The sequence below is a fragment of the Hemiscyllium ocellatum genome, chromosome 5 (assembly GCF_020745735.1).
Source record: "Hemiscyllium ocellatum isolate sHemOce1 chromosome 5, sHemOce1.pat.X.cur, whole genome shotgun sequence".
Taxonomy (NCBI): domain Eukaryota; kingdom Metazoa; phylum Chordata; class Chondrichthyes; order Orectolobiformes; family Hemiscylliidae; genus Hemiscyllium; species Hemiscyllium ocellatum.
Window position 1 is genome coordinate 131,492,801 of NC_083405.1, and position 16,360 is coordinate 131,509,160.

The following is a 16,360-nucleotide window of genomic DNA, read 5'->3' on the forward strand; positions in this document are numbered from 1 at the left end:
CGCTGGACAGATCTGGAGAGAACAGAGCCGTGTAATAGTTTTGGACGTGGGCCCTGATACCCTCCAGATCAGAGACAAGGGACCCGTCGTCATCCAGCAGCACAAGGAGCTGCTGACGGGTGCCACGCCTTTTTTCCAGAGAGTAGAAGGGGGAACCAAGATCCAGGTCCCAGAGGAGCTGGATCCATGACCTCACGTGTGCACCCCAAGTCCCGACAAGCTGCAGGTCCCAGAGCATGGCCTTCTCTTTGTACACCCCGCGCAGGGCCGGGTCTGCGTCGGGCTGACCGAGGCGTGACTCCAGGTCGAGCATCTCCCTCTCCAACTCCCTAATCCTGGATTTCCGCCTCTTTGTCGACCCCGTCACGTACTCCTGACGGAAGACGTGGATGTGAGCCTTGCCCACGTCCCACCATAGCCTCAGGGAGGGGAAGCTTCCCTGCTTCCTTCTCCAGCCGGCCCAGAAACGACGAAACGAGTCCCAAAACCACTCCTCCTCCAGCAGCAGGTTGTTAAAGTGCCAGTATGCGGAGCCGAGCCTGGTGCCGAACGGAAGGAGTTCCGCTCACGCCAGGTGATGGTCCGTGCACAACACTTGCCGCATGGAGGCAGTCGGGAAACAGCAAGTGTACGCCCGTGAAACGTACAAACGGTCGATTCTGGACGCTCCGACCCCAGGCTTCATGAAGGAGGAGCCGATGGAGATTCCGCCAGACGTCCACCAGCTCAAAGGACTTGACCAAGTCCCCCAACCTCCTCCCAGACACCCAACCGGTGTGGGCACCGCCGTGGTCCCTGTCCTTGAGGACGCAGTTAAAATCTCCCCCAAGGACGACACACTGGTTCTCGTCGATGGAGGCAAGATGAGCGGACATTTCTCTGAAGAAGCTCGCTTGCCTCGGCCCGGCCAGGGGAGTGTAGACGTTCACCAAGTGAAGCACCGCGCCCCCCCCAGCCAAACCGTCAGGTGAAACAAACGGCCTGGCACAGGCTCCCTGACCCTCAAGATCTGACTGAAAATGCAGGGCCAAGCCAGGTGGCTTCGTCTCCCAGGGTAGTGTGGGTTTCTTACAGGAAGCACAACGCAAACCTCCCGTCCCAAAGGACTGAGGGGGTCTGGAATCTGCACTGTGACTCCCTGCTGCCGTTGACGTTGAGGCTGGCTACAGTTGTCTCCATGTCAGAAGCATTGTGCAACCACCATCAAAACAGTTAAAAAAACTATATATACACACATTTACTGGGAGGACGAGGGAGGGGCACAGAAGTCCCTCACCCTTGCCAGGAGTGCCTCCAGGAAGTTCCTGACGCGCTTTCGCTCATTCACGTCGAGCCCAGGTGCCTGGCCGACCAGTAAACTCTCTCAAAGGAGTTCCAGCGGTCGAGCGCCAGTTGGGCTCTATCTTGGCGACTCCGAGTTTCCTCGACAAACTCCCAGAGTTCCTCGAGGGGGATGAGGGGGAGATCGGTGGGGGGGGGGGGCACATGGGACTCAAACGACGCTGGGGACAGACTCCACGTCATCCCTGTGTCCGCCACAAATCCCGAACCCTCCTCCGGGAGGTTGCCCTCGGTCACTGACCCCTCCCCCACCGAGAGAATGGGGTCTGGTCCAGCACCGCCAACTGGCCTCAAACCCCCAGCAATCCCACCCCTAGGGTCACTGGCAGTAACTTCCTTGGCGCACCCCTTCCTGGATTGCCCGAGTTTGGGGCCCCACTTCTCTCCCGACACTGGGACACCCACCTCTTCAGGGGAAAAAAGGTCCTCCCCCAGGGCCAAGGTCCTGGGAAAAGTCTGGGAGGGAGGAGCGAGGATAGCACCTTCCTCCCCTCCACCGCTCGATAACCCAGCAGAGAATTCACCATTATCACCCGCACTATGACCCGTGTGGTTGTTAAGTCCTCCCCAGGGGCTGGAGGAGTTATGGCAGCAGAAGGTCCCGCTGTGGCAGCTGGGGGCTTAAGCAGGTCAGGCCACAGAGCAGGAGATACCGTTGGCTCGTTTCCCCCAGGAGAGGAGCAGCGCACTGCTGGGATATCTCTCTTCTCTAAGTACCAGCACCTCTACCCCAGCCTGACGGGGAGAATTTATGGGCCTTCACCTCCCCGCCCACCTTAGTGGTCATGGGGCCTGAGGTCCCTCCCCCCACCTTTCCCAGAATACGATTGGCTGGGGGAAGACAGGGGATGTGGCCAGGATGGGGAGGGTCAGCCGTGTCACTTCCTGCCCTGCCCCCTGGTTTATCAGGTGGTGTGGGTGTGGGGCTCAGTTCCCTCACCGGGGCCTAGAGACACGATCTCTGCAGGAGGTGAGGCAGCGATGGTTCCCCTCAGGTTAGTGCCAGGGTGTGGCGGGACTCGGGCTCAGGGGCCCCTGGGCCAGGTGCAGGCGTTGAAGCCCCACGGGTGTCTGTAACGGGGCGGGGGTTGGGTGTGGGGTCAGTGGGGCCAGGATCAGGTACGGGTTTGTGGGTGTGGGGGTCAGGGATCCCGTGCCGGGGTGACGTTGGCATGGCCATGGGGGCATTGTCGTGCTGGGGTAGGGCAGGTCGTGGGCTAGGTGGAGGGGAAGGGGATAGGGTGGTCTCCCTGTGGGCATGCCTGACGCGTTGCGTCTTCCTGGGTGCCTTCTGGCCGGTCGGAAGCTCATCCCCTTCCCTACCAGAGGCTGAGGCATTGGGAGTCTCCAGCGTAGCCCCCAGTGCTGGGTCTTGTGGTGTTGACTTCGAGGGAGGGGGAGTGGGTGCGGCGGTGCCACCTTCAGCCATTGGTATGGGCTGGGGCGACTTCTGGATGAGGCAGTTTTTTCTGATGTGCCCCACCTCACGGCACTGCACGCTGTCCAGAAGATGCGTTAGGCCGCGCCTGCGTGGAGGAAGGTGAAAGTGCTTTCGGTGACCTCCTCCCAGGCCAGGCAGATGAACACTTGGCGTCGGAAGGAGTATACGTGCCAGAGGGCGGGGTCCTTAAGACCAAGCAGGAGTGGTTGGCCACCTGACCGGATCTCCCCCAAGGTGGTGAGGTGGGGGTGAAGGAGCTCATTGGCAATGAAGGACGGGACATTGGAGACCACGATCCTCTGGGCCGTAACCTCCAGAGGGTCGACGGGCAGATGTGAGCCCACAGTGAGCCCCCTCTCCACGGCCAGGTGGACCGCTTGCTCGGTCTTTAGGAAAAAGACAGCCTTCCCATACATCCTGGCTGCAGCGACGATGGCCAGTGGGCCAACCACACTAGCCATGGCCTTACTGCAGGCCTCGATGGTCATGTTGGGATGGGGATAGGCCTTTACCCCCAGGGTGCCTGAAGGGGGTCCTGGTTGCAGCCGGGGTTGCAGCAGCCGAGCCTAAAACAGCGGCTACCCTGGCATAGGTGCGGCTGCGCCCTGCGACCTTTAGGCTCGCCATGCTTTGCTGTCTTCCACGGGCCGGGTCCCCAGGCAGCAGCAGCAGTGGAAGCAGGCCTCCGGCAAGTCCCAGGCAGGCCCTTGGTCGCAGCAGTGGGAGCAGACCTGTTGGAGAGGGTCCCAGGCAGCCCCAAAATTTAGTCCCGGGTGGCAGCGGTGGAGGTAGGCCTCAGGTTGCAGCACTGGTGGAGGTCGTGGGGAGGGGCCCAAGGCGAGTCCCAGGCAGCGGTGGTGGAGGCAGGCCTCAGCGTTGGAAGCAGGCCTCTGGCAAGTCCTAGGCAGGCCCTTAGTCGCAGCAGTGGAGGCAGACCTGTTGGGGAGGGTCCCCGAGGCAAGTCCCAGGCAGCAGCATAGTGGAGTTGGGCCTCTAGCGGCAGTGGTGGAGCTCCTGGGAGGGGCCCCAAGGCGAGTCCCATGCAGCAGCAATGAGGCAGGCATGGGCGGGGTCCCAGAGACCAGCAGTGGGAGTGGGCTCCAGGTCAGCAGCAACACTCCCTTGACCTGGGTGAGGCCCAGGCTGCAGCTCCAAAAGTAGGCCCAAGACTCAGAACTCTCACCTCCTTCTGCCTCTTCCTCCTCCCTTCCTTTCTTTCCTCCTCCCTTCCTTTCTTTCCTCCTCCCTTCCTTTCTTTCCTCCTCCCTTCCTTTCTTTCCTCCTCCCTTCCTTCCTAGAGCGCTCTCGATGTGGGGCAGCTGGTTCAGTCCCCTTCCTCTCAGACACCTTCAAGGGGGAGTCCTTGCACGCCACACACACTGATCCAGCTCCCTCAGAGGTAGCTCTCAGAGTGTCAGGAGGTTCAACACTCTTGTTTTTTTTTTCTTTTTTTCTTCTTACCGCCACACTACCGCCTAGTTGCAGTAGTGCTTATTTTTCCCGGCACCCAAATCTCCTGTCTTTTTTCTCTTTTTCTTTTTTTTTTTCTTTTTTTTTCTTTTGTGAGACACAAGGTGCACGAATCTTTATTCAATTTCCACCACCAGGAAGAAAGGAAACACCCGAATGACCAGTGACAAAACACTCCTGTTTATTTTTTCTTATAGAGCCAGCTCTCAGAGTGAACGCTTCTGTTCATTTCTTTCTTTCTTTTTAAAATTTTTTTCTTTTCTTAATTAACCCCCACCGCCTAACTGCGGTAGTGCAACACTCCTGTTTATACCTGTCAGCCAAGGCTCTCTGGACCAGGTTAACAGCCCTAATCTGGCAAATCTGATTCTGTGAGGTCCACCTGGCTGGCATCATTCCATTCACTGCAGTATCAAAGTTCTTTGATAAACATGAAATAAACAGCCTAAACGAAATAATTAAGAAATTAGTCCAGGAAGAGTTAGATAATGCCTAAGGAGGGTTTTAGTCGAGTGTAGTCAAATTCTCGTCAATTAACAATATTGTCCATATTTCATGAAAGAATACAAAAGAAGATCGCTGAAGATTTTTAGTTGGGTTAGTCTCAATGTCTGCTTTCTTCACATTGAGGATTGAGGGATCCTTGAAGAGGCAGGTTGTTAATTTATACATTCCTGCGGCCTGTCACTTGTTTTGGATTTTAGTGAATTTGTTCATGGAACAAACATCCAAACATACTGAAGCAAGTCATCCAGCATCTCAACAGGTTACACTTGTGCCCATTTACAGCTGAAAATGGACCCAATTTCGAACAAATTTCTAACCTAATGTGTAAAACTCTCCAAACTAACAAAACATAACCAGACAAATAGTGCTTGGCTGAGTCCATAACAAAACAAATTAGATGAACTATAAACTCTGAAGGAAACATTGAACCAGAGCAAGCCATTCAGCTCATCATGGCACATCGTAACATGGACATCACTCAACTCAAGTAAAGGACAAGGTTGTATTGGACAATGTTTTGCTAAAGCTCACACAGGCTACATTACTGCCAGGGTTGTTTAAAAGCAGACCTGAACAAATCTAAATGTGCATTTCTCATAATCTCTTCTCACGCTTGACTCAGTTGATAATGCTCTTTCCTGTTGGTAGTGTGGTTGTATGTTCAAGTTGCAGTTTGAAGATTTAGGATTAATTCTTGATGGTTTGTGGTGTCCTCTTTTGGATGAGAGTTTAAACTTCCAAAGGTGGATTGAAAAATTCCATAGCACAATTCCAAGGAACAACAAAAGAGTTATTCATGATGCCTGTATGATCAATATTTGTCCCTCAGACAGCATTACCAAAAAGCAAAGTATTGCTTTTGTATCCATTACATTTTTGGTGATGTATTTTGAACAATATTTTCTTCAAATTTCAGAATTGTGCTGTTTTATTTTGTGCCAACAGTCTCAGTCAAATAACCTTTATTTTATTCCTCATAACATGTTTAAATATGTAAATCACATTTTTCTTCAATCAGCTATATTGTTAGTATCTTATCCTGACTGTGAAACCTAAATCTAAGCGTCATTCACATTATGGGAGGGATGTGTCAGTACTGTTAAAGTGCAGGGAAGATCCCACCAATACATTGCGGGATGGAGAGTTTCACTTATGAAGAGAGATTGGACAGATTGGGGTTGTTTTCCTTAGAGCAGAGATACTGAGAAGGGACATGATTGTAATGAATACAATTGTGAGAGGCAAAGATCAGGTTGACAGGAAGAACATTTTCCCCTTGATGGAGGGGCATAATTTAAGGGAAGGGCAGAAAGTTGGGAGACAATGAGGAAAGGTTTCTCACCAAGAAGATATAAGAATCTGGAAGTCACTGTCTGTGGGAGTGCTGGAGGCAGAAACACTCAGAACACTTAAAGAGTTAAGAATTATTTAGGTGTGAAGTTGTAATGACATGGCATACAAGGCTATGGGCCAACTACTGGAAAATGGGATTAGAATAGTTAGGTAGTTGTTTTTGACTTGTGAGGACATGATAGGCCATAGAGTTCTTTACTGTCCTGTAGATCTCTATAGCTCTGTGAATTATCAAAAAGCCCTGCATATTACATCTGTCTACTTCAATGGTTGCTTTGAAAAATACAGTCACCCGGATACGACTATTTATTATGTTAACATACAACTGCATAATATGAATTAAATATAGAGCAACACATAACATTCTTGTGGTATTAATATACAGCAACTCATTGTATGCATATGACAGCAACTACAAGCATTTAATGTATGTGCTTGGTATTCTTGCAACAGTACATTTGATATTCTTCTGTGTACTATATTAAATTAGACACTTTTAAAAATATTTGAAATAAACATCTCTGTAAACATGTAGAAAGAAATTTAAGGGGAAATTTGAAAGATGTAGTTCCCAGGCTAGTATATTTTTTTCGAATTCATTCACAGGATGAGGGTATCACTGGCTAGGTCAGCATTTATTGCCCATGAGGCAGTTAAGAGTCAACCCTATTGCTCTGGGTCTGACGGCACATGTCGGCCAGACCAGGTAAGGATGGTAGTTTCCTTCCCTAAAGGATATCAGTGAATCAGATGAGTTTTTCCCCCCGACAATGATTAATGGCCATCAAGTTTACTGTAGATGAATATGAGGTGCTGCATTTTGGAAAGGCAAATCAGGACAGGGCTTAAAAAGTTAATGGTAAGATCCTGGGAATGTTACTAAACAAAGAGTGTAGGTTCATAGTTCCTTGAAAGTAGAAATGGAGATAGACAGGACAGTGATGAAAGCATTTGGTATGTTTGCCTTTATCACAGTGCCTTGAGCATAGGACATGGGAGGTCATGTTGCGGATGTACAGGCCATTGGTTAGGCCACTTTTGGAATATTGCATTCAATTCTGGTCTCCCTGCTAATAGGAAGGATGTTGTGAAACTTGAAAGAGTTCAGAAAAGGTTTACAAGGATGTTGCCAGGGTTGGAGGATTTGAGCTGTAGGGAGAAGCTAAGTATGCGGGGGTATTTTCCCTGGAGCAGCAGAGGCTGAGGGGTGACCTTACAGATGTTTATAAATCATGAGGGGCATACGCAGAGTGAATAGCTAAGGTATTTTCCCCATGGTAGGGGAGTCCAAAACTAGAGTGCACAGGTTTGAGGTGAGAGGGGAAAGATTTAAAAGGGACCTTTTTTACACAGAGGGTGGTGCATGTGTGGAATGAGCTGCCAGAAGAAGCGATGGAGGCTGGTACAATTACAACATTTAAAAGGGACCTGGATGGGTATATGAATAGGAAGGGTTTAGACGAATATGGGCCAAATGGGACTCGATCAAATTTGGATATCTGGTTGACGTGGATGAGTTGAACGAAAGGGCCAGTTTCCATGCTGTACAACTGATTGACTCTATTAGACTCGTAATTCCAGATTTTTTATTGAATTTAATTCCTCCATCTGCTATGGCAGGATTCAATCCTGGACCCCAGAACATTACGAAGATGTTGGATTAATGGTCCAGTTATAATACCACTAGGCTATATGTGTATGTACCATTTCTTGCACTCTATAAGGACACAAGTCTACCTACTCAGGATCTGAATGGAATTAAGGGGAAGGAGCAGGATCAGATATCATGGAATGAGATACAGTAATGGGGAAGGAATGAGACTGGGTGTGATCCTGGACAGACGTGGTGTGGAAACAGTCATACTGTAGGGGAATGAGTGAAAGGGGCGTTCAAGTGATTCCTTACCGATCATTAGATTACTGAACTCGGGTCTCGAACAATGGTTCCGATTATTGTGTGTTTTTTTAAAAAAAGGATACGTTCCATGGCAGTTAGAAGAAAGGGGTGTTATAGGTGGAGCTTTTGCAGCGGTGAGGTACCTTTTCCTGCAGACTATGTGAGCGGCGGGGTGGTTGGATTTTCAATGCAGTCAGGCAGAATCACCGGGGATTCATCAAAGATGCAAAACTGTAGACCCAGAATATCCTGAAGCAGTTGACAATTGTGAGACTTGACGATGGACAGATATAAAACTCCCCCTTGTAACCATGCAATGGAATGTGTACAGCCCGATCAAGGGTCACCACATGGACATTGGGGTTGGGGTATCTTGGGGTTCATTGTTACGGACGGAGATTGAACCGTGAAAAGAGTTTATTTTTGAAGAAGTGGTTGTTAGGGTTTTTGAGGCCGCGATGGTGGAGGGAGAGAGTTTCTGTGAGGGCTGTTCCCTTCTGTCTTGATATTTTCACTCACTACTAGAGTTGATTCTCCTGAGTTTCCATTTTAAATCTTTCTACCAGATCTTGTCCCATATTACAGCTTAGTTGTTGTTGGAGTAATGGTAATCCACGCCTTTCCAGGCTAATTCTCTGGGGATGCAGGTTCAAATCCCAAATGATGGCTAATGGGATATCAATTAGTACATCCCGAAAATTATATGTACCAAATAATTAGTTATAGTATTAATATTTAGAACGTGAAACTTTTTGTTTCTGAATACAAGTTATAATTTACGTATGGTTTTGTATAAAATGCACAAAAAATTATTACATTCCCAATTCATTTAAATGAGGGTTTTTTTTTACTTTGTGGCCAAAGGTCTAAAATCGGTGGGTGGTCCTCGGGATCTATGTGGGCTGTAGGTGAGAAAGTTCTGGGGATTGCCTCCCTCGATAACAGTTGACCTGACATTCCGGTTCATTGACCCATCTTTCCTACGCGTCCTTATACCGAGAGCAACTCCGACTCCCACAGAAAAATCCAGCACTGCCCAGGCTGACAGCTCTCCAAAGACCCACAGAGGCTTGAGTTCCAGATTCCAATATTCCTTGTGTGAAGGACTCCCTCATTTCACCCCTGAGCAGTTATCCTTGTCTGGAATCCACCTAGGAGAGGGCTTCATCCATCCTCTCAATACGACAGGTCCAATTGTCCCAACTTCCGTTTCTCACGTTCTTCCCAGACAGGATGACCTTCTATTTCCAAGTTGAGTTGAGGGTGTTCAGAGTAGCTTTAATGAGAAGTAGTGTTCTGCACCCAGATACAGCTTTGTTAAAAGCAAAAGGTGGTGCAACCATTACTTCTCATTTCAGAAAGGTATCTTTAACGTTGAGAACATTGAACCATGCTCTTGCAACGAGTCCTGTGAATTGTCAGGGTTTGGATATAACCAGGGGGTTCCATCACATTCAGCCTTGGAACGATGTCGCCCTCTTTCACTGTCGCAGGAACTGACTGTCTGGAACACCTCAGGACTGAAGGGGAGCGAGCAGGCAGGGCAAATAAGAATTGACAGAGACCCCCATCCCTTCAGTGGTGAAAAAAAATACACAAGTTATTGACAGTGTCCGCATTATTTTTACTGTCCTATGCTGCTGTTAAATTGTGCATTGTTAATATTCTAGCTGGCAATAGGCTTTGAGAAGACGGACGATGTTGGATTAATCACAATGAAATCTTATTTCGCCGCTCGCCGGGTTCGCCTCTGGGCTAAAGGACAGACCTTTGCACGGCCAAGTAAATATTCCTTACACTTCGTTTTAAACAATGGGTGCAATTCTGCTTCTATGTTTAATCTGTTCTCCCGCTGACTTCGAAAGGTGCAGGGCGGGGGGCAGGTGTGGTGCCTTTTAGAACGTGGCGAGTGGGTGATAGACAGACGAGGAGGGGCCGAGCGGCCAGGAGGGGCGGGCTGACTCTCCATCACAAGGTACAACGCTGGCAGTGAGTGAGAGGTTGTGTGTGTGCAGGCTTTACAAAAGCACGGTTGGTCTTCCCTTCCCATCGCAGGCACTTGGGAAAACCTCAAGCCCGCACGTTTTCAGAGTGGATTCCTGTTCTGTTGATATATATTTTCAAAATCACACTTAGTCTGGCGAGAGGGATCCGAGATGCAGGACTGCAATGGAGTGGAGAATGGTAGGTTTTTTCTAACAAAAGTATTTAAATGAACGCAGGGGCTGGGTGGGTGGGACAATAATGATGAGCTTTTTGGTTTAAAATTCATCAGTTCAAAGGAAACTGTGGAATATTCCAACGATAACAAGCCTAGTAAAATCATTGATTATTTTCTGTACCCCGCCAGCTGAATTATTAGTTTTTTTTCCCCCTCTGGGTCATGTGTGAAGTATGTTATCTCGCTGTCAGTTGGAGCCCTTCCCAGATATGGTGCTTTCCCTCTCATATCTTCTCTCCACCACCCCCCCGCCCGAAGTTGACATGCATGTCCCAGATAAAAAGCTCCTATGATCAGGGCCGAATGGACTGCGGCGGTTCAAGAACGCGGCTCCCTGTTGCCTTCTCCAGGGCAACAGGAGATGGGCAAGTGCTGGTCCCATGTGTCCCGTGAATGTTGTTTTTAAAGTCGCTCTATTCTCTTTCACAGCGTGGAAATGTGGTGTGCTCCGAGGTGTGTCAGGATATTAGTGTTTCTCATCAGTGCGGTAGAGACTTTGTGAAAGCTTGGTTAATGTGCACGTCCACTGTTTGGCACACAGCTAGTTTCAGAGATAATGTTGGGACATCCCGTGTACTAGAATTCTGCGTGCCTCTGTTTTACAATGTGTCGTTCCTTTCATTAAACGCCCTATAAGGATGGCCAGTGACCAGCACCCCCGCCTGGTCAGTATTTTAGCTTTTTTGTAAATTTTTTTCCCCCCCATTCTCCCTCACTGATGGGAGAGATCACAAGCTTCCTGTCATGAGAGTCCAATCACCTACCCCTCCCCCACACCCCTGGGGAAAAACCATGTTTTTGCTGTATTTATCAGATGTCCTCTTGTGCTGGAATGAAGGGAATGCAGATTGGATTTGGAGTGCTGTTCACTCCATGACTCTTAAAAACAAAGGAGGAGTCCATTTGCCCATCATATCTGTGCTGCCACTTCAGAGTTGTGTGTGTATATTGACTTTTACATTCTCCTTAATACGATTCTTTCAAAGATATATTCTGTTTGTCCAGCTGGTTAAGTTAGAACCAGCATGTACAGGTTGTGTTTCTGCATCTGGTTTATAAGTACTGTGGCGGGAGAGCCGCAGAAGACTAGTTGGCACACTTTTTAAAAGTCAGAACTGGTCCAGCTAGTTGCTGGGGTGTGTACTTGTTGGTGTTCAATCATTTTCTTCCAGACAACTCTAGCGGTGTGACCTCCCTTTATAATTTGAGTTCAATCATCAACATGTCTAGGTAAATAATGCATTTCTTGCAGATATTTTCAAACCAATCTGTTCAGAGATGTTATTGTACACCTCTAGAGCAGGTAGGGCATGAACCCAGCTATCCTGGTTTAGAAGTTGGGACACTAGCATTGCGCCACAAGAATCTTAATGCATGTCTGGTATAATAGAGGAACATTAATGAGCAAGAATGTGATATTCTATACCTGATCTGCAAAACATTCACAGAACTGCAGGTGGCAGCACGTAACGGTGTAGACTTGAAACCTCAATATTGTTGCTGAGCAAGGTGAGGCCATTAAACCCATTGTATCTGCACCAGCCCTTTCTAAATGAGCAGTTTACTCCGTACCATGAAGAAGACCATAACTCCATTGAGTTGAGTTTACCATAAACTAAACCCAATGTTAGTTTGCTATCTCTACATGGATGCTGCCTGACCTGCTATGATTTCCAGCGTTTATTTTGTTTTCATACAGATTGCAGCATCTACAGTAATTTGCTCCTTAGTGCCGTGTTCCCGTTGTCTCCTCATTCCTGGGACTCTGCGCATTCTTTCTAAGACTTAATAAGTCTAAAATACTTTTGAATGCTTCAATTAAACTTGCCTCCACCATACTGGCAGGCAGTGCATTCCACACCTTAATCACTTGCTGAATGAAGACCATTTGCTGTAGGTGTTGAGGTAAACCAATTGCGTCATCAAGGCTGCTCAGCTGCCCATTGAGATGGTGGCTGTTCTAATAATCCTTAACTACTTTCCGGGCTATCCTCCTCAACCTACAATGGCCTTACTGTAGCTTGCCACCCTCTGAAGTAACTAATTATACAGATTCATTACCCTCAGAAATCCTCCCTTACGGGAGAGGCATAAGACTGTTACCCTGAGATAATGTCTGCCAGTCTTAGACTCTTTCACAAGTGAACAATTCTCAGCACCTGTCAAGACTCTAAGAATCTTGTTTCAGTAAGGTGTTTCGTTCTTCTAAACTTCAGTGAGTTTCACCAAAGATCCTCAGACAGCACCTTTGAAATCCACAACCACTTCATCCCGAAGGACAAGGTAGTAGATACATGAGAAGACCACCACCAAGTTCCCCTCCAAGCCATTCACCAATCTGAATTGGAAATATATCACTGTGCCTGGGTCAAAATCATGGAATTCCCTTCCTAATAGCAGGGTGGGTCTACCCACAGCAGGTGGACTGAATGTTTTTACCTTCTTGAACCAATCACTGCAGATGCTGGAAACCAGATTCTGGATTAGTGGTGCTGGGAGAACACAGCAATTCAGGCAGCATCAACGGTTCAAGAAGGCAGCTCACCATCACCTTCTCAAAGGCAACTTGGGATGGGCAATAAATTCTGGCCCAGTCAGTGATACCCACATCCCACAAATGAAAGAAATAAAACACAACCTGTAAGGCTAACATGCTCAACTCTTCCTACATAAGAGAACCCCTCCATGCCTGGGATTGATCTAATGAATCTTAACTGGCATTGGAGACAGTCCAGACATCTCCCCTTGGACAAGGGGACCAAACACTACACAGTATTCCAGCTGTAGTCTGACTCATTCCTTGATTAGTTTTAAAAAGGCCGCCTTAACTTTACAATTATTTAAAAAAAAACTGTGGATGATGAAAATCAGAAACAACAGAAATTGCTGAATGAAAAAAACAGCAGGTTGAGCAGCATCTCTGAAGAGACAGCAATGTTTCTAAGAAGGTTAATTGGAAGTGAAACATTAATTCTGCTTTCCCTGCACAGATGCTACCAGATTTGCTGTGCTTTTCCAGCAATTTGTCTTCCTAATTTTATACTTCATTTTTGAAATAAAGGCCATCAATCCTTCCTTATTACTCACTGAATTTGTATGCCGGCGTTTGTGATTCATGGCTGAGAACTCCCAAATCCCTCTGGACTGTAGTTTTCAGCATCTTTCACTGTTTAAATAATATTCCAATCCTGCCAAAATGCCTGACCTCGCTTTCACGCATTCCATATGCCAAGGTTTCCCGTTCACATAACGTGTCTGTATCCCTCTGTAGACTCAATGACATCCCTTACCATTTGCTTCTATTTTTATCTGCATTTTTGGCAATAGTATATTCATTTCCATCATCCAAGTCCTTAATAGTTATTGTAAATAATGTGGCCCCAGTGCTGATCCCGGTCATACCCATTAATTTGGCATTAACTTATTTTATTCTGAATATTACATGCATTTAAAGAAAGAGCCATTTAATTATGCCTTTATACTATTTTCATTCCCCCTTTGACTCTATATGCTGCTTTAAATATCTTTGTCCGTTGCTGTCACATTCTGATATTGTTATCTAAATAACTGCCCCACAATGCTGATATGTCTCTTTTTTTGTTTTGGAGGCTTATATATCCAGAAACTACTTTTTTCTCACCCACCCCACTTAGTTTAAAACCCTCACTACAGCCAGAGCTATTCCATTTGCGAGAAGTTTGTTCTTATTGTTTTTGCCAATTTCCTTAAATCCATACCTCCTCATTCCCGCGATTCTTTCACAAGTGGGAAGAATTTTTTTCTCAGACAAGCCCCTCACAATTTTCAAAATCATGTTCAAATCTGCTCTCTGCCTTCTCCCCTAGGAGAGCAGTCCTAACTTCTCCTAATCTTTCTTCATAATCGAAGTTCTTAATTTTTGGAATCCTCATAATCCTCTCTACACTCTCTCTCCAATACATTTGCATCCTTCCAAAAGTACACCTGAAAGATGAAGTGCAGTGGTAGACAAGGAAAGAAAATGTCACTCCTTCTCTTTAGGTTTCACTGACCCCATGGAGCATCCCGCCCCTGTGTGCCACTTGCTGCAAGGGCTATCTAGGTTTGAGACAAATTATCAAATAGACTGGGAAAGACTGAAATGAGGAGAGTATCCCCATATAACGATGCATGTAGGATGTCAAAAATAAGGAATGACACAGGTTCCAAAACTAGAGGGCATAGATTTAAAGTGCGAGAGGAAAGAATTAAAAGGGACCTGAGGGGCAACGTTTTCACGCAGAAGGTGGTGTGTATGTGGACGGAGGCTGGTGCAATTACAGCATTTAAAAAGCAACTGGATGGCTATATGAATAGTAAAGGTTTATGAGGGACATTGGCCAAATGCTGGCAAATGGGATTAGATTAATTTAGAATATCTGGGTTGAGTTGGATTAAAGGGTCTGTTTCCATGCTTTACAGCTCTATGACTCATTAATTTAGGAGCTGAGTCGCATTTAGGGTCACGATTTCACAAGTACCTCCAGCACCCATTCAGAATAGGAAAAACATGGTTTAAGGGTTTAGATGAAGAGAAGGGATTGTGCCTTGGATGTTAGGACCGGTTCTGGGATAACTGGAGCCAATCAACAGGAATGGGTTGCATCAACAGGGAGGATACCAACGTAATTGTAAGTCATTTATTTAAGAGACTGAGAAGTTTAAACTAAGGGAAAGTGAATAGATTAGATTCTCTACAGTGCGAAAACAGGCCCTTTAGCCCAACCGGTCCTCACTGACTCTCCGAAGAGGAACCCACCCCCAGTCCCATTGTCCTCTGACTAATGCACCTAACACTACGGGCAATTTAGAATAGCCAATTAATCTAACCTGCACATGTTTGAAACATGGGAGGAAATTGGAGCACCCAGAGGAATCCCACGCAGAGAATGTGCAAACTCCACACACAGTCACCTGAGGCTGATATCAAACCTGGGACCCTGATGCTGTGAGGCAGCAGTGCTAACCACCGAGCCGCCATGCTGCCCATAGTAGATGGAAGGCAAAATTCAGCCAAATAAAATGAGCTAATGGAGAAGGAAGATACCGATGTGGTTAATATTCCTGTAGAAAAACTTTCCTGATGAAGGGCTTTATGCCTGAAATGTCAATTCTCCTGCTCCTCGGATGCTGCCTGACCTGCTGTGCTTTTCCAGCACCACCCTTTTCGACAGAAACCAACTTTGTAAGAGGAACTTAGAGCAGAGAAATATAGTTAACTGGACTTTATAAGTTTTAAAAGAAAACCTTACAACACTGTAGGTTAGCACAAAGCAAAATCCATGGGAGAAGGAGCAGCATTAAAGAAAAATGCCAAACGCAAATGCATTCATTACAATACAGAGTGTGTGGGTAGTGAATGAAGCAAGTCTTAATTAACTGTCCCTCAATTCAATGATCAGTCCACTCAGGCACACACTTCTTCGATGGTCTTTAATATGATTGGCCCATCCTTGATTTGTAGATCTTTTGGGTACATGACGCATAATAGTGGGTTCTGGAGTGCAGGATTTGTTTTCTTCCCTGCTGTTGCTTTGCCTTCTCAATAAAATGTGGAGATGCTGGTATTGGACTGGGCTAGACAAAGTCAGAAGTCACACAACACCCGGTTATAGTCCAACAAATTGATTTAAATTCAGAAGCTTTCAGAGTGCTGTTTGTCATTTCAAATAAACCTGTTGGACTATAACCTGGTGTCATGTGACTTTTGATTTTATCACTAAGCCATTTGGACTCTGTGATGCAGCTTAATGTACAGGTTGTTGCCATTTTAATAGTTGGGAACAAGCTGTTTCCAGTAATTAATGTCCATGCTGTTAGGCTTCAAAGAGACCTTCAGAATGCCTTTAAAGCATATTTCTTCTTCCTGAGCACTGGGCATTTGAGAGTGAGAAAAATTAGATTACTTACAGTGTGGAAACAGGCCCTTCGGCCCAACAAGTCCACACTGACCTGCTGAAGCGCAACCCACCCATACCCCTACATTTACCCCTTACCTAACACTATGGGCAATTTAGTATGGCCAATTCACCTGACCCGCACATCCTTCGGACTGTGGGAGGAAACCGGAGCACCCGGAGGAAACCCACGCAGACACAGGGAGAACGTGCAA

The 16,360-nt window shown here is 46.9% G+C and overlaps 1 protein-coding gene across 1 annotated transcript in view; it reads left to right on the forward strand.

The window, feature by feature from the left end:
• The first annotated feature begins 9,995 nt into the window (after positions 1–9,995).
• The window catches only part of plcd1a (phospholipase C, delta 1a), an 85,418-nt gene continuing 79,053 nt past the window's right edge, over positions 9,996–16,360 (forward strand). Inside the window, exon 1 of the mRNA XM_060825205.1 lies at positions 9,996–10,193. Within this exon, the coding sequence (XP_060681188.1) occupies positions 10,166–10,193 (28 nt within the window). The 5' untranslated portion in view covers positions 9,996–10,165. The remainder of the gene's footprint in view (positions 10,194–16,360) is intronic.